The following is a 23,242-nucleotide window of genomic DNA, read 5'->3' on the forward strand; positions in this document are numbered from 1 at the left end:
TTCTATACTTACCTCAATTTAAAACCCTTCTTGAACTCGTTTTATTTACTTTACTATACACCGTCTGCTTATGGTTCTTCACTGATTTATCTTAATGTGTCAAAAGTAAAGAGTTGGTACTCTAGTATGAACCCGAATGGGAAATACATATTTGTAGATCATGTGGTAGTAAAATTTACCTATTGGCTTTATTGCATAGGGTGAAATCCAGGTCTAATGAATTAGTGTGGCTAAATTTCTGTATTGTGTACCCTCCAGTCTAGTTTTATGCGAGTGCTCTGTGTGTCTCATTGTACCACTTTATCACACCCACCAAACCTTAAGCCGAAGCCTTACTGCTCAGCTTGCTTCGATGGAGTTTGGCTAGAGCCAAGTCTCTATAGACTGTTAAGTATAATTGGCTGGGTGGCCTCCCAGGACCCTCCCTCGGGGCAGCACCATGAAATCCATCTCAACAGTCCCGCTGATATCAACAGCAGGAAAGTTGCAAAAAGAAACATCTTCCTAATAAACCCCCATAACCAAGTATGACAATTCATTACTTACCGTAAAAGCATTTCTGATTGTTGTATCTGCTTAAATTCACATGCTGTGCATAGTCCGACATCCAGTGGCTACCAATGAATAACGTTTAGTATATCTTCTGGTTGGAACCTTATGATGCTTTCACAGCCCTTACCAGATAGCTGTCAAAAAAACCTCACTACCCCCAATCATTTACAATAAATTTGCCTACAACCTCAGCACATTTGAATGGTAATTGCATTCTTGCAATTCAATTTATATAAAATTCTTACCTGAGAACTACTGTTGTGTTTCATTTCCGCAAGTAGATCAAAACCATGTCTGACCGTCACGGCAGGTTGACCAGCCAAAAGACCAACACGCATGATAGCAATTCGAATCCTAGTCAGCCAGTCCTGGCAAGTCTGCCGGTTAGTATAGAAAAATGTTCTGATGACCTGAATAAGAAAAAGAATATTCCATGAGCACCTAACTTGTTACACATCACAATTACACCACATAAAAACATGGTGCTCAAAAAGTAACAACTGAACAAGCTTTAAAAATGCACAAAGCGGATTATACTCTTCTACATAGGTTTCAGTGAACTAGGACAACAGGATAAGTAATTTCAAACAACTAAGTTATTTTTGTGCAGTCAGTGTTTGACAAACAGTAAGTTTCAAATTAAACTGAATCTACAGCAGTACATGCAATACATGCTTTGAGTAAAAGACACTCACCATAATTAGTTTTGATCCAGCAGTTAATTTGTCCCCGTCACAGTGCAGGGGATTAGAAAACCCCTTGCTCGGCAGAGAAATACAATTGCTCAGTGTTTGACCAAGCTCTGCAATGTTATGTACCACCTCCTCATACAACCCACTCCTTTCCTCTCCGGCTAGAACTACAGTAATACAGCAAGCTCAGATCAAGAAGGGTGGTCAGAGGGTTCATCATCTGGAGTGAAAGGGACTACTGTTAGGGGACTTTTCCTAAAGTCCTACTGATAATAAGACATTAGTAAGCTATTGCAGTGGTTTGTAGATCTCCAACTCTTAGTATCAGTCTGTACCAACTCAGGACCGTGGTAGAGCAGTCAGGCTCATCTTAAGAGGAAGATGTGAGTTGTAGGTCAGTACACAACCTTAGTTAGACATGCACACCAAAGAAACATAATATATACATTATATATACACACACCAAAATCACTTTAAATACTTTAGACTTTTACACTAGAACACTTCAGAATACTTGACAATACACTTCAAAGGGCACTTTCACCTGTGTGTTTTTTCACGGTTACATTAGTAGCAAAGTTAAAAAGGGAAAAGAATATTATTGGTTGTTACACGTACCTGCAGATTCTAACAATTCATATGGTAATACATTTACTCTGCAAACATAGTAAAGTCACGTAAAAGGGAGGAAAATGGTTAGTGGAACATTAACCTGGTTCAAGGTCCTAGAGAGGGTATCTTCGCCCAGTAAGTCTTCCAGGTCCAAAAACGCAACCCCAGTTAAAAGGCAGCTCGGAGAGGGCTCAAAGTTTTTACAAGCAGAATACGAAGAGTTACTGTGGATTTCTTCAAGTCTCTAGTATCATCTCTCCAGCTCTGAAATCTCTTCAATGGCTCCCCATGGCTGCAATGATCAACTTCAAGACCCTGTGCAGTGTACACAAGGTTTTCTGGGGCATGGGACCGCTCTACCTCCAACTTTCTCTTCCAAAAGCTCTTCCTTCTTTAGCTCTGCGCTCATCCACCTCCAACTCTGAAGGTCAGACGCTTCTCCAAGCAGAGAGGGTGCAGCTCCATCTCCTCGGCGAGGCCTCCCTCTGGAAAAGCTTCCTTGCCTCTCTCAAACTTCAGCGGAACTACCTCTGGTTCTGGAAGCAACTCAAGACCTTCCTTTTCGCTTCGGCTTTCCCTCTACCTCTCCCCTGCTGATGTACCAGACTGCTCCGTGCACTGGTAACCTGTTCACCCTCTGAACTCGGGCCCAGGCTCCTGCATGTCCAGTTGCCCTTGCACTGCCTCCGGGGGCTCCCCAACACTTAAGCGTCTGTATCTGCAACCCTACAGTCCCTTCTCTGCGCTTATGAGCCACCCGCTGGCTGCAAACTAGTTAACTGCAAGTTCCCCCCAAGCGAACCCCAACTTGGCACTTCTCCCCTTCCCCTCTTACCTGCACTTGCACGATCTGATTGACACAAGGCCAAGTAGGATTGTTATTTTGTCCTCCCTTGTCCCCCGCCGCCCCCATTCCTGGTCGTGTTGCGCCTAAAAAACACTTGTGTACATGCACGTTTATAAATGCGACATCAAATCATAGAAGCCGCAAGTTAACTAACAAGGGAGACACGTTAACAGGCTCGATGAAGGGACACAAGCAGTGGCTTGAGTCAGAGATAAGAGGGGCACCTCTAGGTGCACTACAACTCTCTGGAGCGACTTCTTGAAATCAGGTAAGCAATACCTTTTCCCCAGAGTACCTTAGTGTTAGGCAGAATCCTGTGCAGTTCCCTTAGGGAGCACTACAGAAGATTAAGACTACAGGTATATGCAAGAAAATCCCCTTTGGTATCAGTCCGTACCACAAAGATTTAGTTGGTAGCTGTGGCTAAGCAGTCAGACTCGTCTCAAGAGGGACATGAGCAGTATTCGGGGTTTACACATTAGCGCTTCAGTACTATGGAACAAGGAAACACTGACCAAAGCTTTGTATCAAAAAGGATATATTTATTTTACACACTCTGATGTTCACACACAAATCGCTATTATTAAAGCAAGTTAAATCAGTCGAGAAAAGTATACACAACTCCCTATTTAAGTTGTAGACAGGTTTGAGCAAGAGTGAAAACTGAGCAAAACAGCACAGTGTAAACCAAGCAGAAATGGCACTAACAATTTCTCAGAAGGGAGGGAAAGGACAAGTAATACAGGTTTAGACTCTTCAACACACCAGCAACACTTCCCAAGGAGATTGTGAACAAGTTAGGCAAGGCAATACTTTAGCATATGTAATACTGAGGTGAAAACCAAGCAAAATGACACTTCACAAGTTTAAAAAGGGGAAGGAAAAAGGTGGTTATAAGAGTTAGGTGCACCACCACATTTCTAGGTAAGAAGCAATCTAGAGAAGGCAGTTGTAACAGATTTAGCCAGATCAATAGGACTGTGCCAGAGTCAATGGTACAAGGCAATGTGCCCAGGATCAAACTGTTCTAGTAGCTGCAGTCAAGTCTTTGTTTAACGATTTGAAAAGGCGGTTGCAGAAGGTGAAAAACAATGTTAGATGATAGGGGCGGCCAACCCAGTAGGCAAGTAAAGGGTTTAAAACACCTTTAGCGATACCCAACAAAACGGGAGGCCTGGCGGAACAATGTACCTTTAAGGTGGAAGAGGCTCCTGCGGTGGCGGTAGTTCTTCCTGGCAGTTCCTGCAGTTCGGGAGATCCAGCAGAGGAAGAGAGACTCTCGTCGTGGAGGAAGGTTCGAGTTACTGCACTGCCCAGGGATGATACCAGCCGCGGTGCTGCCAAAACTAATAAAAAGGTACGCTCCTTTAAATCGCAGTCGTGGTGGACGGGTACCCGGCTATCCGGTCTCCGAGTGCAGGGCACTGACGATTCAACCAAGGCAGGTCCTGGAAGGCGATTGGCGAACTGGTTGGCCCCACCAGCTCAAGGGAAGAAGACTCTTGCAGAGGAAGATCTTCTCAAGTTTTTGGAGAAAAGTGGTGGGGATCTGCAGCAGGGCTTCACTGGTGGTTCAGCCGTTGCAGAGGTCTTCAGCTTCTCTCCTCTTCGGTTTCTTAGTTCCAGTGGTGACGTATTGTCCTCCAGTCCTCAGGACCCTGCTTTTATGCAGCAAGACCCACATTCATACAGCCTAGCTGTCACACTCACAGTGGGGTGGCCCTCCTGGCGGGAGCAGAGTGCGACTTGGGTTGCATAGGCAACCCTGTTCAGGGTGCCTATTCCTTCTCTCCCACACATCCTGTCTACCCCAGACTCCGTGGCTCCAAAAGGAGGGCTTCTGTGCAGTAGCCCGCCAAAAGAACGAACAAAGTATCCCCGACCACAGTTAGGAGTTTAGAGAAAGACACGAGAAAGAATTATTAAAGTTCTGGCAATAAAAACCTCCCAGAGTAAAGTTAATATTAAAATAAACCGGCGGTATGTTAGAGGCTGTCAGAAAAAGTGGTAGCCTCGAACAACGGGAAAATCTCAAAGGGAAATATTTGCTGTCGAATATTTACGGTAGTAACCACTGCCACCAGTCAGAAACTTTTGAGAGAGGGACTGTATGGTACCCCCTCGAAAATGAACGTTAGGGAAAAACTATTAACCCTTTCCAGTACTTCCATAGTAAGATGGGTTGTACTGGTTTAGGTCATAATTGACTAGTAAAGTCAATGGGGACTTTACATGCCCTGGGAGACAGTAGTCAGTCCCAGGGTATGGAGTCTAAGTTTGGGGGTCGCTACGACACCCCTGTGGTACTGCACTGAGGGTGCTGTGTACCAGACATGTTAAAAAGATGATTCCTATGAGGGTGAGACAAACCCCATAGACCATAAGCACACAAGATGGCCTAAGAGACACACTAGCAATCTGTCTAATAGTGGGGAAAAAGGGTCTCACTCTTAGTAGGAGAAAAAAACAAACCCTTCAAATCCAGCAAAACTGCTGGGGGACTCTATAGGTAAGGGAAATTAGCCTTAGAAGAGAATTCTCTATAACACTTAGGTTAGAAGAAAATGTTAGTGCTGGATGCTCTGCGATGTTGCAGCTCTGGACTAGACCTCCGGATTCCTTGGTTTGATGACTGAAGCCAGGACAATGGCGGGGAGGGGGGTTAGGGGGGTTTGGGGTCGGTATCAGCAGCAGTTTTGAGGGAGGACCTATGGCATGACTTGGCAACTTCTTGGTTCACTGTGGTTTTTGGTGCCTTTTCAGTAGCATCAACAAAGGGCATGGATCACACGCTAAATCTTCTTCACTTCCTGCAGTCCCACACTCTGAGGGGGTCTGGGCGAAGTTGATCAGATCTCTGGAATGTCCTCAAGGGTTCAGCAAAGATTTGGACGGATTCACCCTTTCCACTACAATGCACTCAAAATGGGCAGAAGGTCTCCTGGTATTATTTGTATGTTTCTTTATTTATAGCATGCGCCACACCCGGAGGTATCAGGGCGCAGAGACAAAGATATTTTAATCTTACAAAGTTACATAAGGTGACACAAGGAATTTACAGCATTACATATTACATACTTATTATATAGATAGCATAGAGGTAATAGTACAGAGCATAGCAGGCAAAGTACACAGCTAGTAAAAATGGCAATGTAGGCAATTTTCGTGAGGGAGTAAAATACAGTGATATCTACAGATGAATGTCATGAAGGTCAGTTGGTGCACGATAGAAGTCAAGTAGGGGCTAATTAGGCAGGCGAGGGCCTTCTCTCTGGTCAGAATTTTAGAAATCATTTGATTTAAACCAGTTGATAATGTTGCACCTGAAGTGTTGGTAAATTTGGCTTTCCCTCAGGCCCGGAGGCAGGGAATTCCATAGTAGAGCGGCTTTGACAGGGAAGCTATTACGGCCAATGGTAGCTTGTTTGGAAGGAGGAACTGTCAGATAGTTGGAGTAGATCGTTCTGGTAGGTCGGAATGTCGGTCATTTGTTGAACCTCTCAGTGAGGCAAAAAGGTGCTGCATTATTGAGGGATTTGAACGTTAGGGGGGCAGTTTTAAGTTTGATTTTGTCAAGAGTAGATGGCCAGTTATTGTTTCTCCCCTCTGTGGAAATGTGAACTTTTTTGGACATTCCTTGCGTTGCTGCCATGGCGTTATTTTGGAGTGTTTGAATTTTCTTTGTGATGTATTTGTTAGCTCCAATGTAGAGAGCATTACAGTAGTCCAACTTGAATAGCAGAAGTGCGCTTGCCAAAATGGTACAACTTCTCGTTGAAAGGAAGGGTTTAGCTGATCTAATCAGTTTACATGCGTAAGCCGTGGCGGACGCCATGGCATTCACTTGTTTTGTCAGGGCAAGGCCAGAGTCAAGGTAAAAACCTAGTGTTACCTCCTTCATTACCTTAATCGTATTGCCGTCTATATTGAAGGAGGTATATGTTTGTTGATGTTCGGTGTGGTTCCCAGGATGATGAGCTCCGTTTTATCATCATTCAGGCATAGGCCATGTAGTGCCATCCATGCCTGGATGAGGAGGTATAACTTATTCACCAAGGCCAAATCCTGGTGGTAATCCCCTGTAAGTGGGAAGATAATCTGAGTGTCATCTGCATAGTTAGTGTAGGTGACACCAAGAAAATCTAGAACAACAAAGAGGGGCTTGGTGAATATATTATACAAAGTAGGGGAGACACAGGAACCCTGGGGAACACCACATGAAATGAAGATGGGATCAGCTGCTTCTTATGTGGAGAAGACTAATCGTTCTTTCACTCAAGAAGGATTGAATCCACGCTATGGTGTGTTGTGAGAAGTGTGCAGCGGATTCTAGATGGTTGCTGGGAACAGTGTGGTCAACCAGGTCGAACACTGCTGAGAGATCTAGGAGGAGTAATAAGGCGCATTTACCCTGATCTCTCAACTCGTCAACCTGGGACTTGAGGTCAATAAGTGCTGTTTCAGTTACATGCTGAGGTCTGAAACCCGATTGCCGGGTACCTAAAAGTTTGTTCTGTTCCAAGAAGCTCTGAATCTGTAAGTCTGCCACCCTGTCTAGTATCTTAAGGAGGAACAACACCGTTGTAATAGGTCTATAATTGGTAGGTATAGCAGGGTCGAGAGTTTGTTTCTTCAGAAGCGGGAGGACCCAGGATTCCTTGGGATAGTACCGGAGGTAAATGACGCGTTGATCAGCTTGGAGATAAAAGGTGAGAGATCTCTTGCAGCGTCTTATATAATTTGGACGGGACATTGGTCTCCTCGGCAGTGGAGGGTTTGAGGGAGAGTTATTTTTTCAACTACTATTATTGTAGTTTTGGTGAAGTTGAAGCGGAGATCTGGTTTAGCTAAGTTCAATGCATTTCTAGGTTGGGTAGTGGATGTTGGTACGTTTACATTTTTTTGGGCGATTTTTACCTCCAGAGTGGCAATTTTGTCAATAAGTGCTTTCTGTATGCCAGCGCACCAGGTTTTGTCTTTGACACAGTTATTAGGTACAGGGATGGGGTTTTCCAATTCCTTTAGTATAGCAAAGAGTTATTTAGTGTAGTATCCTGTTGTCAAAGCTTTCTTTTTTACCTCGTCTTGTTTCATTTTTGTCTTTACTAGAGATGTTAATAAGGTTCGGTTTATTCAACTCAGATGGTGTTAACCTGCAAATGGATTCACTTTTTCATTTTTCCTTTCTTAGTGACTTAAGGTATGGTGTAAACCAGGCGTTTAAATGTACTCTTGGCTTACTTCTCATTTTTAAGGGGGGCAATAGTATTGAGGGCTTCCGATACAACTTTGTTAAATTCATTCACTAAAGTAGAAAGATGAAGTGAGTTTAACGTAGGGAGTATAAGTGGTAAGAGTGTCAGAAGTTGTTCTTTTTATTTCTGGTTGGCATAGCGGGTGCTATGTGGTTGTTTTAGAGTCTATGGTGAAGTCTATAAGTGAATGGTCCGTCCAAACCTGGGGGCTGATGGAGGTGATGTTAATGTTGCAATTGTAATTGGCCTCCCAGTCAAGAGTTCTGCCCTTGACGTGGGTGGGCTGAGTTACTTTTTGTAGGAAGATAGTTCTGATAGGGCATTGGCGATGGTTGTGGCTTGAGTATCATTGGGGTCATTGTAGCCTAAATTCATGTCTCCTAGTAGGAGTACCTGGGATGCATTATTTAGGTTGTCGGATAGTAGCATTGATAGGTCCTCTTCGAAGGAGCCAATGGGGCCCAGAGGCCTGTAGATTAGGTGTATCGTGATGCTTTGTGAATCTGAGATGGGCAACTTTATAGTGAGGGATTTGCATGAGTTGACATGCATTGGAGATACTAATCTCATTGCCAATGTAGATTTAGCTATAATTGCTATACCACCTCCTCGGGTGTTAGCTCCTTCTTCTCTTAGGATTGTGTAACCTGCTGGCACAGCAATCGTCAAAGCTGGGCCTGCTACCTGGTGCAGGCAGGATTCGGTGATTGCTAGGAAGTCATAGTGCTTGGTTTCTATTAAATCAGCGATTTCTATAGCATGTGCTACTAGAGATCTTGCATTGATAAGTGCTCCTTTGAGCGGAGAGGTAGGTAAGGCTAATGTAGAGGTAGATATAGTCTTGCTATGGCTAAGGGTCGTTGTGGTGTGACTTAAGTTTAAATAGTTTCATAGTCGTCATGGGGGTGGTACTTGGGTTAGTGGTACTCAATTTTGTAATGGTATCTTTAGAGTAGTAGGTGTGAGTGGTTGCTAGTCTAGATGGTGGTTTGTATAGTTTAGGTTGTCTTGCGCGTAATTTGAGGATCCTGTGCAGGAGGTCACATGGGGCATTTGTTATGGTCATGTTAAGTTGGGCATTAGGCTGGAGAGATCTTGTCACCTGATGGGAGTGGCTAGTCATGGTATCTTGGGAAGTATTTTGGATAGTCCAGCACTCAATTGAAGGTCGTGTAGTCATGAGAATCATAAGGTAAAGGGTGGTGGCAAACGTCATGTGCTAGAATATTCAGTTGCAGAGGTGCCTGTGGCTATACCGCTCATTATATAATAACCGTGGGCCAGTGACAGGCGCTAGTTGTAGTAAGGGTGGGCAATCCCTACTTCAGCACTAGTATGACAGGCTATACAATGCTGGGAGCTGTAAAAAAAGGTATAATGAGAATTAGCTGAGGAAGAATAGGCTAGTTCAACTTTGCAGTAGTGTAGTATAACACGTCATACAAATGCAAGTTTAAAATTGACAGGATGTGCTGTATATCGCTAGTTGTGTCAAAGTAGGCTTCAGAGTTCCTAGAGTTACTCGTCTTAGATAATCTAGTACAAGCAGCACAATAGATATTAGATGGTAATCATATTATAATAATCATAAGTGGTAAGACAGTCGGACATGGTACATAACAGATACATACGAGGACTGATGGAGGTAATTTGTGGGAATTATGTACAATTATCGAGTGGTATTGGGCCTATCACTATCAGGCAGTTTGCACTCGGTATTGGACAGTGGCAGTTCCTCTGCAATCTCAACATTTTACAGAAAGAGGCATTTTTCAGCACAGCCAGACACCCTGTCGGAGCTGGTCCTATTCAAGAACTCTATCAGACAAAGGATGGGGGTGGAAGACTCCTCCCCCACTTCCAGCCTGCCCAGACACTCTGTAGCCTAGGCAGGGACACCCAAGGGGTCCCACCAAATGCAAAACGCACACACTGACCTCCCCCTCCCAACAACCACGCTAGTATTGGCGAAAAAAGAAGTGAGGCCCCAAGCTGGTACTTGGGTTCCCCTATTGTGCACTACCAAGGCTATGGACATAACCTGCGGTATAAAAACTACACAATAGTTGATAGAACACGTCCACTGCCACCAGCCATAACTAGGAGATTGTCTATGTGACAAAAAAAAAAGTCACATAAGCAGAGAGAAGGGGGATACTAGGTATCTCTTTGGAGCTCCACTTAAGGTGGTGTGTGCCAATCTCTCAGACTATAGAGTTTTGGGAGAGATACTAAGTATGTCTCTATCCTTAAGAACAACAAGTTACTTACCAAACTGGTAATGTTCTTTCGACTGGATGTTCCTCCAACATATTCCTCATTATGACATGTAATGTCCACAGCTGTGCTGCTTCAGAATTTTTTTTTTGGCAGAGGGTGCTCTTGTGTCGATGGCGTGGGGTCGATGTCCCTCGAAGGCCTCCGTCGAGGGTGACGTCATCGGATGTTATAAGTAGTACGCACGGCGCACGTAGCCTCAGTTCATGTTTTTTCACCCTCACAATGTGTGATACACATGTCCAGAACAGAACATCGACTGCACTTAGCCTTGCGGGACGTAAGCTATAATGGCATGGGAAATTCTTGAGAGGGGTATTCTGGGAGGGCGATGAGGCATACGCTGGAGGAACATCCAGTCGAAAGAACGTTACCAGTTTGGTAAGTAACTTGTTCTTCGAATGTCCTCCAACATATTCCTCATCTATGACAGACTCCCAAAGCAGTAAACATGAGTGGAGGAGGGAAAAGAATTCAGACCTATCCAAATCAAATGGCAGAGTATAGTACTGCCTTACCGAAGGCAACATCCTGAGCATGGGAAGTATCCAGGGAGTAATGCTTAACAAACGTGTGAATGGAAGACCACCTTGCAGCGTCAGATATTCATTACTGGTACACCCCTCTGGAGTCCTGTCAAACTGGCAATGTCCCTGGTGGAATGAGCCTGCAAACCCTCAGGAGGGTCCTTACCGGCCAACGGGTAATATTCAAAAATAGTGAGAACAACCTAGACAGGGTCTACTTAGAAACTGCCTGTCCCAAACGGTGTCCAGTATACCCCACAAAGAGCTGGTCGTCACTTGGAGCTTGGCCATTTTGGAGAGAGAAAAGCTCAAGGCACTCCTAGGATCCAACCTATGGAGCAGTTTCTCTTCCTTCGCAGGAGGAGGAGATTAGAAAGTGGGGAGTACCACCTTCTGACTCAAATGAAACTCTGACACAACCTTAGGTAAAAAGGACAGCCGAACTCTCAATACGACCCGGTCCTTGTGGAAAAAAGTAAAGGGTGGCTTAGAGGAAAGAGCCAGCAACTCGCTCATTCTTCGAGCCGAGGTAACTCCAACCAAGAAAACAGTGTTAAATGTCAACAACCTTAAAGGGCAAGAGTGCAAAGGTTCAAACGGAGCACCCATCAGAAATTTCAAAACCAAATTAAGGTCATAGACCAGGCACCTGAAACGGCGACGGCAGGAACACATTCGTGAGCCCTTTCACAAACAGAGTGATCAGCAGAATTTTAAAATAAGAGCATTCCTCCGAAGAATGCTTAATGATAGACAGCGCTGCCAAATAACCTATAATGGTGCCCACCCAAAGACCCCTGTGGGCCAAGGAAACAATGAGAAAACCTCTGGAATGAAATACTGAAAAAGGATCCACATGCTTTCCTCTGCACCAGTACATGGACTGTTGCCGGCCGCCTAGCTGAAAGCAACACCTCCATCACGTCATCCGGAAGGTCCCAATCTCTATAGCTCAACCTTTCAGAAACCATGGGTTGGCCACCAGGAGGCGCACGAATGAACAACTCCTTCGTGTGAGCTCCGTCCCGAGGTCCCAGAAAAGTGGATTGAGCCCCCACTTGAGATCCCCCCCCTTAAGTACACTCGACGGAATGGTGTGGGAGATGAGGTCTACCATGACATGAAAAAAAAATCAGGCACAAATCGTGCAAGTATTCGTGGAGAAACGTTGAAGGTCCTGATCGCCGGCTTAACTGCGCAACGCACGTGAACTCCAGAAGACTACGAAGGCGACTGGAAACTTGTACAGAGATGGGAACGGCCTGGAGGGAAGCTGAGAAACGTTGTGGAGAGGGAACATCGATCGGAAGCAGCAGGACCGATTTGGAACGGCGATCACAAGCAACCAACATCAAACACAACACGGCGCCTCTATGTGGTGAGTTGAATCCACCCCCGGACTGAAACACTAAGCAGCCCCAGCCCGCTCAGCCTCAGATCGCATCCCACAGCGGCGCCGCTCATACACACCCGGCGCTCTGCGCGGAGAGTCAGCCACGTCCAACCGGGCCCATTGCGAGAATCGGCATTCGACCCCAGGAGAGAACAATACTACCAGAACGGTTGCGAGGGCTGAGTGACCGCACCCCGAGCGAGAGACCCCTCTCTCTCTCAGGGTGAGCGGACCCGGAAGGGGGGATTTCTGTGAGGAGCCAACGCGTACCCTGAGGTCCACGAGAGGACACCCCCTCCGGCCACATTCCACACAAGCACCCCCAACCAACAAAGGATATCATACTATAACAGAGGCCCTGCACGCGAAAACGCATGGTATATACGGCAGGAGACATAAGATAAGCCGTAGGCACACTGTGAACCCTGCGTATTAGTTGGAGGTAAAAGAGGGGAGGCATTGAACGAAAGTAAAGACCGTAATACACTCATACGCGTGGAACCACACTGAATCCACCCACAGAGAGCGACACCCCTCAGATCTTGGGACAATCAGAAGATAGATAGAGACCAAATTAGGAGAAACCAAGAGTGTGAACGCTCCCTGTGACCCAGTAATTAGCGCTCTCACCCAGTGACATATCTCAGGGCAGACAACAAGAGGGGAACAGCCCAGGACACAGGCAAACGACTTCACCAGGACTGAGGGTTGGGCACCCAAACCTGGGGCGTGTGCCTACTCATACTCTCCTGGTGGTCGTGCCACCTCAACCCAAAACTTGAGAAGCGGCATCGGGCGTCTTGAACCAGGTGTATGAATGCAAAACAGAAGCTAGCCACCTACTCTTACAACCCGACTGCTTCCCACTCCACCAACCCCAAGATGGCATCCACACCGACTCCGGGTGCTGAAACTACCGCCACCAAAGGGCCATATCGGCGCTACTGACTGAAATAGAAAATATGAGTGCCATTATTGGCGGCAAAATTGACAAGCTCACGCAATGGCTGGATAAAATAGAAGACAGGGTTAAAGGAGTGGAAAACAACCAAGCCTCAATAGACACTTTAGAGACGCAACTGGCTCACAGAATAACGAGTCTAGAAGAGAGAGAAGAGGAGATCAAGCTTAAGATGGACGATTTGGAAAATCGGGAGAGAAGAAACAACCTTCGCATTTTCGGAATCCCAGAGCAGGAGGGGGAGACGAAGGCAGACCTTAAAACAACGCTTCACAATATTATCAAACTTCTCGTAACAGATGACGACATTGATGAGCCCAAAACGGAACGCATCCATAGAGCAGGTGGCCCGCCTGGGGGCCCGAGGTCAGTACTTGCGCGGTTCCACTGCTACCAAGATAAGACCAGAGTCCTTGAGAAAGCGAGGAGTGAAGGCACCATCACCCTAGGGGGAGCACAAATAATATATCAGGATCTCTCCTCCCTGACCTTAGCTCTCAGGAAAATGTGTAGACCCCTCACAAAGTGGCTGAAAGAACGAGATACACAATACAGATGGGGATACCCCTTCTCCCTCTCCTTTGAACACGAAGGCACAAGGATCAGACTGAACTCAGAAAAAGACATTAAAACATGCATATCGGATTTGCTTGGAACACAGGACCATGGAGAAGCTCGACAGGAACCTGCAAGAGAGGGGAGGGCATGGCATACCCAAGGCGTAAAAGGGTGAAAGGTTTGAGGAAATATCGTAGAGGCAACGTATCAGATGGCGGCGACTGAATTTCAATAATCATGGAATATATGACATATATGATGCTTGATAATGATGAGCATGTACATTTTCTGAGGTAAGATTTTAATGACTGATGCTCGAACTGGAACTCCAAGATGATACCAAAGAGGGAAAGATGGGGGCTCAATTAGTAATTTGTTGTATTATTTTTTGTACAGGGACCGTGAGGTAACAGTCCCCACTAGTGGTTCGGTGCCAGGACAGTGTCGTCAAGTGAAACCGGTCGAACGCCACCACATGGAGGGAGGGGGGAGGCGACAGGGAGGGGAACGCGGGCTAAGGGGAAAACTGAAGTATGGACTAGTGCAGAATACCGAATGCACAAAAATGTCACGTGGCTACTTGAAATTAGAACAAGTCGGCGGACACAAATGAATGATGTGCATAATCTCAGACTATATAAAGATGGCCGCCGCTGAATCCCAAAGCAGGGGATCCATAAGCGTGGGAACACTCAATGTCAAGGGTCTTAACTCACCGATCAAGAGATCACTGGTCTATAGAGAATTTCGTCGCACCAAAATTGACATCCTCCTCTAGGAGACCAAGTACATGAAAGGTGATGAGAAGCCCGTACTGGGAACACGAAGTGGAATAGAATTCTGGGGCTCAGGCCCATTGAGGAAGGGGGGTGTGGGAATTCTCATTAGGAAAGGAATCTATTTCAATATTGCCAAGACCTGGTCAGACATGGAGGGTCGCGCTTTACTAGTGACAGGAACCATTGGAAACGTGCATATCACAATTGCCACAATTTACGCCCCCAATGTGAACCAGATGAGATTTCTCACCAAAACAATCCCCAAAATCATGTTAGAATCCTCTGGCCATGTCATCTTGGGAGGAGATTTCAATATATGGGCCGACCCTACACTAGACCGCAAAACTGCGAACCCCACACCACAAGACACTACCAGACAGGCAAACACTAGTTTTGCCGTAATGATGAATCTGTATGGTATGGTTGATGTATGGAGACAAATGCACCCCAATGAGAAAGCCTATATGTTCTTTTCAGCCCCACACAATACCTTTACTCGCATTGATTACATTTACCTCACCAAAGAAGTCCACAGTCACTCAACACACTCAGATTACCCCAATCACATGGTCTGACCATGATATGGTCACCATCGATGTCCAATGGGAGCACCTACCGCGTAAAAATGGAAAATGGAGGTGTAACGAAACTCTGTGGAAAGACCCGGTCTTTCAGGTGGAGTTGGAAACCGAAATTACCGAATATTTTAGAATAACACAGGTGAGGTCTCCAAGCAAGGTGTTTGGGATGCGGGGAAAGCAACTTGGAGAGGTATCCTTATAAGAGAGGGCGCTCGGGAAAAAAGAGAACATTGATTGAAAACAATTAGAGGGGAAATCCACCAGCTTGATAAAGAACCGAAAGACGGGGACCCTCCCCAGACCAGAGTAGGATAGATGAGGCAAGGAAGAAAAGAGGAGCTCCGCCTTCTAGAGCACGATCAAATCACCCGCAATCTCCTGCTATTAAAACAAAGGTTCTATGAGAAAGGGGGATAAAGCGGACGCATTATTAGCAGCCAGATTGAGGGACCGGGGGGCCTGACACGGATGTTAGCAAAACTACTATCCCTGAAGCATTCGCAGACTTCTATGAAGCGCTATACACCCCGGAGACAGTCCCGAACTCGCACGACTGAGTCATATTTAAACATAGCAATGCCCAAAACCTCCACAGAGTCAACCTGCCTGGAAACCCCCATAACGGGGGAAGAAATACAAAACGTGATAAAAAGATTGACCCTAGGTAAATCCCCAGGAGAGGATGGATATACGGCTGGTTTTTACAAGTCATTTAGTGCCCAACTTACCCCTTTCTTGGTCAAGCTATTTAACGAAATCCTGGAAACAGGCAAACCACCTGATTCCTTTGCTAGGGCCCTTATCACAGTTATCCCGAAGGAGGGAAAGGACCCCAAAAAAGGTGGATCGTATCGCCCCATATCTGTTAAATGTAGACGCAAAAATCTACACAGGAGTCCTTGCTGCCAGAATTGAATCACATATGCCCCATCTTGTCCACCCCGATCAAGTAGGCTTCATACTAGGCCGGCAAGGAGCCGACACTATGCGCAAGACACTACATCTAATACATGCCTCTGCAAACATGGTGGGAGACCCAGCCTTGCTCTCCATTGATGCAGAAAAAGCTTTTGAGAGGGTCAACTGGGATTTTCTAATGTACCTCCTGCGCAAGAATGGCATAGGACCCAGGTTTAGAAGGGGAATCCAGGCAGTATATACAACACCTAGAGCGTCGGTATCCGTTAATGGAGAATATTCCAGGTGGTTTGAACTAAAGCGAGGTACCAGGCAGGGATGCCCACTGTCAGCTATTCTGTTTGCCCTCTCACTTGAACCACTCGCACAAAAGATGAGAAGCGACACACAGAGGGAATCCATTTAGGCCAGGCAGAGTACAAAGTGGCACTTTATGCTGATGACATACTCCTACATCTGAAAAACCCGGAGACGTCCGTCCGCAGAGCCATGTTCCTCCTCGTAGAATATGGGCGCATTTCCGGTTTTAAGATCAACCACGCTAAATCAATTCTTTTCCCTCTGAAAGGGTCCGTGGAGGAAAATGAAATCAAATATTCCCCTTTTGGCTTATGCATCTAGCACAATGAGTTGAAATATCTAGCGATATAAATTACAAAGAGCAAAGAAACCCTATACGAAGCCAACTTCCCTAAACTCCTTGAAAACGTCCATGCGGACCTCGTTAGATGGAACAAATTAACAATATCCTGGTTGGGGCGTCTTAACGCAATAAAAATGGTCTGTCTCCCCAGATTCCTATGCCCCTTTCAAATGCTACCCAGTCACATTGCAGACAGCTACTTTCTAGAGGTGAAGACGGCAATCCTACAATTCATGTGGCAAGGGAAGAAGGCAAGGATAGCATATAACACTTTGACACTACCCAAGGAAAAGGGTGGGGTAGGCCTCCCGAACCTCAAACAATATTATAAGGCAGCCCAGTTACGAGTGCTAATCCCCCATTTACGAAACCAGAGCGAACCACAATGGATTGCAATGGATAACCATTACTTCCACCCGTTAACGGTCTCAAGAGTAGTTGTGGGCCCAAAGAAAGAATACGGACTAAATCAAAGGCGCATCCGATACTGGCAACTATCTGGGACATATGGGAAGAAGGCGCAGACACGAAAAAGATCACCACATGGCCGTCAGCCCTAAGCCACTTATGGTCCCCGGGCATAAATCATATCCCCAACGTTGAGATTCCAGACTTGGTACGAGGCGGGGTTGGAGAGGGTGGGTCAGCTGGCGTGGAGCGAATCCTTCATAACACTGCCGGAGCTAACAGAAGCGCTAGGAATAGGAGTATTGTCCACAGTCCACTATTTACAGATAAAAGGAGTTTTGACCAAACAGGAATGGAAGGAGAAATTGAGTAGAGAACTCACCCCCTTTGAGAAGAACAAGTTACTTCTTACCTTGTAACCTTCTTTCGATGGGATGTCCCTCCGACGTATTCCTTATCTTTGATAGATCATCTCCCAGCTTGCTGGCCTCGGAAACATTTTTTCAGTAGAGGGCGCTGCGCGTCGACGTCCCTCAAGCCGATGTCCCTCGACGGCCTCTGTATCGGCGCAGACGTCATCACGCGTATAGACTCACGCAGTGTCCGTTGCTCAGTTCCGTTTTGACGTTAACAGTTGTTTTACATGAATTGGTTATTGACCTTGAAGGAGCGTAGGCTGCAACCACAAGGGAAGTATTACTGCGGGGATGGATGGGAGGGGCGATAAGGAATACATTCGGAGGAGCATCCCATCGAAAGAACGTTACAAGGTAAGAAGTAACTTGTTCTTCGAAGGGATTGTGTCCTCTGATGTGTTCCTTATCTTTGATAGACTCCCATAGCAGTGGTGTGTAATTGGAGGTGGGAGTAAAACGCCATGTTTCCTTTTAGGAATGAACCGAATGTAATACGGCTTTGCCAAACCTAGTCTCTTGAATAGAGGAGGAATCCAGGTTGTAAAATCTTGTGAAGGTACGTGCGGACGACCATTTGGCAGCCACACATGTCTCGAAACGGAACCCCTTTTTGGAGGGCCGAGGAGGCTGCGATACCCCTGGTTGAATGAGCCCTAAGATTTTGAGGAGGCTCTTTCCCTGCTAGTTTGTAACATTCCGGGATGGCCAAAATAATCCATCTGGAAATGGTTTGTTTTGTTATCGGTAGTCCTAATTTGTGCCCTGGGTAACCTACGAACAGTTGGTCTGCTTGCCTAATCCTAGCAAGTCTGCTGATGTAAAAGCTTAAAGCCCGCTTTGGGTCCAGTCTATGTAGCCTTTCTTCCCCTTTCCCTGGATGGGGAGGCGGATAGAATGAAGGCAAAGTAATTTTCTGAGTGATGTGGAATTCAGAAACCACCTTTGGGAGGAAATTAGGCTTCACCTGTAGGACAACTTTATCTTTATGAAAAATTGTATGAGGGGGTTTACAAGATAGAGCTTGTAATTCGATCACCCTTCTAGCAGATGTTAAAGCCACTAATAAGACATTAAGGGTGAGAAATCTTCGTGAACAAGAGTCGAGTGGTTCGAAAGGAGAACCCATCAGGAAATTTAAATTTAAGACTAAATAAGACTACATTTAAGTCCCATAAAGGAACCTGGAAATGTCTTGGAGGTTAGACATTAGTTAACCCCTTTAGAAATTGTAATACTAAGGGTAATTTGAAATGCGAAGGCTCCTCTGCAGTGCGCTTGAAGATCGATAGCGCTGCGGGATAGCCCTTGATAGTGCCAACTTGAAGGACTGAATTTGCCAAGTAGAGTAGAAAGGATAACACTGTTGGTGTACCACATGAAAATGGGTCGATATTCTCTTCTCTACACCAGCTGCAAAATTTATTCCAACGACAGCGGTATAAAGACTTTGTTGCTGGTTTTCTGGCCGAAAGCAACACTTCCATGACGTCGTCAGGGAGGTACCAATCCTTGTATCTCAACCTTTCAGAAGCCAGGCGTGAAGGGTGAGGGTTCTGATGTCTGGATGGAGAACCCGACCTCCCTTCTGTGAGAGAAGATTCTCCTTGAGTGGAAGACAAATTGTAGGGCAGATGGACATGTCCAGAAGGTCCGGGTACCAAGTTCTCCTGGCCCAGTCTGGGGCAATTAGGATCATGGTACTCCGGAATCTTCTCAACCTCCTGATCATTTGAGGAATGACAGGGACTGGTGGAAACTCCCAGTCCACTACGAACGCGTCCGCTAGAGCTCCTCTCGCGGTAAATTCCCTTGAACAAAACAGATCGCACTTTCTGTTGGAACTGGTGGTAAACAGATCCACTTGAGGGGTTCCCCAAAGGGGGAAGATCTCCTGAAGGACTTCCTGAGCTAGTTCCCACTCGTGGGAGACGGTGCCCTGCCTGCTCAGAGCGTCAGCCGTCAAGTTCTTCTCTCCGGCTATGTGAACTGCCGAAAGAGAGATTCCTTCTTGAATTGCCCAAAACCAGAGCTGCATTGCCTCTCTGCACAGTGGTAGTGATCCTACGCCTCTTTTGTTGAGGTAGTGCATGGCCACTATCTTGTCCGTCATCATCAGGACATTTTTTCCCCTGTACAGATGGCAGAAAAGCTTTCAGCGCTAGTCTGATTGCTCTCAGCTCTAACAGGTTGAATATGTAGTCTGGACTCCGATGGAGACCACCGACCACTGATGGTCAAGTCGTTGGTATGGGCTCCCCACCCCGTGAGTGAGGCATCTGCGACTACTGTTATCTCCGGCCATGGTTGCCAAAACAGTTCCCCCTTCAAGATATTTTTCTGGCACGCCCACCACTGAAGGTCTCGAGCCACCTTGTCCGGAACCTGAAGGAGGTCCGTCATTCTCCCTGAGAATTGCGACCACCGAGTTCTCAGTGCCGTCTGAAGAGATCTCATTCTCAGGCGAGCCTTTGGCACAAGGAAGATGCAGGATGTCATGAGGCCTAGCAACCTCAAAAAGTTGAAGGCTGGGAGACGTTGGGCATTTTGAAACTTGGTGACCCATCTGCAGAATATCTTGAGCCCTCACCTCTGGTGGCAAGGCTTTTCCCAGGCAAGTGTCCAGGACCGCTCCAATGAACTGGAGTCTCTGTGATGGTATCATCTGTGACTTCTTTAAATTGAGGGAGAAGCCCAGTTTGTGAAGGAAGTGGCAGACATAATCTAGCTGGATCTGAGCTTATTCCGGAGTTACAGCTCTGATCAGCCAATCGTCCAGGTAGGGGTAGACGTGAATCCCTTCCCTCCTTAGACTTGCAGCCACTACCGACATTAGCATGGTGAAGACCCTTGAGGCGGAGGTCAGCCCAAATGGCAGAACTCGAAATTGATAATGAGAGCCGCCAATTGCGAACCTCAGGTATTTCCAGTGTTTGAGATGGATTGGCACATGGAAATAAGCATCCTGGAGGTCCAGAGATACCAGCCAGTCCTGGAGCTGGAGGGCCTGAAGGATCTGAGAGAGAGTTACCATCTTGAATTTGTCCTTCCTGAGGAACTTGTTCAATTCTCGTAAGTCCAAGATAGGTCTCAGTCCTCCGTCTTTCTTCGGTATGAGAAAGGAGGGGGAGGGGGGGGAGCGAGAAATAGTACCAGCCCTTGTTCCTCTCCGCTACAGGTACCGGTTCTATAGCACCTTTCTCTAGCAGGTCTACAATTTCCTGCAAGAGGAGCAGATCTGGAACTCTCAGAGTGCTGTTCCCCGGTGGATGACTGAGGGATGCGTAGAAAAGTCAGGCAGTAACATTGGGCAACTGTCTCCAATGCCCAAGCATCTGACGTAATAGCCTGCCATTCCGTCAGATGTTGAGTTAACCTGCCCCCTACAGGTGTTTTGTGAAGAGAGTCCTCAGAGCGGTTTGGAGACGGCTGATGCAGATGCAGAGGGTAAAGAGGCACCTGCTGCTGCTGCGGCTTTTGTATTTTTACCCCGTCCACCTCGGGTGAATTTTGTCTGACCCGTTTGAACCGGCCGTCCTCTGCCTTTTCCGAATGCGGAATAGAAGCGAACGGTCTTACCTCTCCAAGAGGTTCCTGAGGGGCGATCTGGTGTCTGACGGATTGCAGCTCCTAGGGATTTTGCTGCTGCCTTTGATGTTTGTAGTTTTTCTAAACTGTCATCCGCCTTCTTACCAAACAAAGAAGAGCCGTCAAAGGGCATATTCAAGAGTCTGCTTTGCACATCTGGAGCAAAACCAGACTTTCGCAACCAAGCAAATCTCCGGGTTGTTGTACTTGCCGCCATGGCCCTGCTGATGCTGTCAGCAGAATCGATGCCAGTTTGAAGGGATTCGCACGTAGCGTCTTTACCATCATTGATGTTGAGAAACGCTTCCCTTTCTTCTCCCTCCGGGAGGCGGTCAGCCGCTGATGAAGCACACTCCCAAAGTGTGTGGCTGAACCTTGCGAGCGTACAAGTAGCATTGATGGATTTCAACGCCATGCTACATGCGGAAAAGACTTTTTTGGTCATAGAGTCATATCTCTCATCATCCCTGTCCTGTGGAACAGTAGGGTAAGCCGATTTACTACCTGCTGAAGAAGCTGCCTGAACAACCAGACTCTCCGGAGTTGGGCGTTAGGATAAATATTCAGGGTCAGCAGAAGACACCCTATATTTAGCTGATAAGTATTTGTTAACCGCCGGGATTACCTCAGGTGTTTCCCAGTTTGCCAATATTCTCCTTTGTAATGCCGCATGAAATGGCACCACAGGATCCTCCTGTGAACCTCTGACCAAGATGTCTGCGAGGTCGTCTTGCTGAAAAGCAGGTGAGGGTGTGGACCACTCCATAAACTCAATTATCCTTGCCATCAAGGTTCTATAAGGGGTTTCAGCATGTTCCCCTGGGTCTGGTGTGGCAAATTCCACTTCTGGTGAAGTGTCCAACCCACTTGCTTCCTGTAGGGATTCATGGAGGTCTTTCAACCTACCTTCCTCAGAGGTAAATTCCTCTGGTGCAGGAGTTGGTTCCCTGCAACTCAAAAGGTCTTTCCTGATCCGAATCCTTCCCTTCTTCATAAACAGAAGATAAGACTCTGGAGTGATCAGGTCTTGAAAATGGTATAAATCCCATTTCCAGAGCAGAAGGAGCCAAATTCGTCATGATTGGCTGTGAAAACATCGACGCGGACGTTAAAGGCTTCGAAACCATCGAAAAAGGCGTCGAGAAAGGTGGTAGAGGCCTCGAACTCGAGAGTATAGGGATTCTACTCAAGGTTGTCGACGACATTCTCGTGCACAAGGCTCTGGGTATGGCCACTGGCTGTGAGGTGGCCTTGGGTTTATTCTTTCTCGGCTGACCTGTGCGTCGAAGAACCCTTCGATAAAGGCGTCAACGACGTCGATCTATGTGTCGAAGGGATCTTGGACGATGGCGTCGAAGACGCAACTTTGCCTTTACTCGAGCGTTTGTGACGCTCTCGTGTGGCTTCTTTCGCCGGGTGCTGCGACTTGCGGGTTTTTGATTTTTCGGGTCTTTCACCCAGGGTATCACCCTCAGCAGTCTTCAAGGGGGTCGAGGCCGCTTTCTCGAAGACGCTTACCATCTTTTTCCTGAATTCCTCCCACTCAGCTTGAGAGCTATGTTTTGTGGGGCAGGAGACCCTTTTTGGGGAACCGGAAGACGAAGACGAGGAAGGGTATCTTCGACGTCTTTTTTGAACGCTTAGATCTCGAAGAGTGATGGGAACTGCTTCGAGACGTAGAACGAGAATGTCTTGTGATGGCGAGGAGACGAATGTCTCGACTCCGCCGAGGAAACTTTCGAAGAAGTTTTAACTGCCTTACCTCTCGAGCTTCCCCTTACGCTCCTTCAAGGCTTTCGCCGTAATGGACATGCAATCCTCGCACTCCGAACAATGGTGCTCGATTCCCAGGCACCATAAACAGATACTGTGAGGATCCGTCAACGACATTTTCTTTCCACAGTCTCGACATTTTTTGAAGCCGGACCGTGGAGTCGTCGGTTCGGGTGAGGAAGCCATCGAGTACAAGTCGGTATTCACGAGGAATAATGATATATTTGACTGAAGAACTGAGCAACGATATTCCGAGGCCCCACGAAGCACAGAAAAACTGAACTGAGCAACGGACACTGCTTAAGTCCATTTATACGCGTGATGACGTCAGCGCCGATACAAAGGCCGTCGAGGGACATCGGCTCGAGGGACATCGACGCGCAGCGCCCTCTACTGAAAAATAAATTCGAGGCCAGCAAGCTGGGAGATGATCTATCGAAGATAAGGAATATGTCGGAGGACACA

At 46.7% G+C, this 23,242-nt stretch overlaps 1 protein-coding gene across 1 annotated transcript in view; it reads right to left on the bottom strand.

The window, feature by feature from the left end:
* Nucleotides 1-23,242, bottom strand: part of SMG1 (SMG1 nonsense mediated mRNA decay associated PI3K related kinase) — a 2,768,248-nt gene that overhangs the window by 2,303,863 nt on the left and 441,143 nt on the right. The window contains exon 22 of the mRNA XM_069647131.1: nucleotides 798-962. Coding sequence (XP_069503232.1) covers nucleotides 798-962 — 165 coding nt within the window. The remainder of the gene's footprint in view (nucleotides 1-797; nucleotides 963-23,242) is intronic.

Source organism: Ambystoma mexicanum, chromosome 2q (assembly GCF_040938575.1).
Source record: "Ambystoma mexicanum isolate Mex_15411 chromosome 2q, UKY_AmexF1_1, whole genome shotgun sequence".
Taxonomy (NCBI): domain Eukaryota; kingdom Metazoa; phylum Chordata; class Amphibia; order Caudata; family Ambystomatidae; genus Ambystoma; species Ambystoma mexicanum.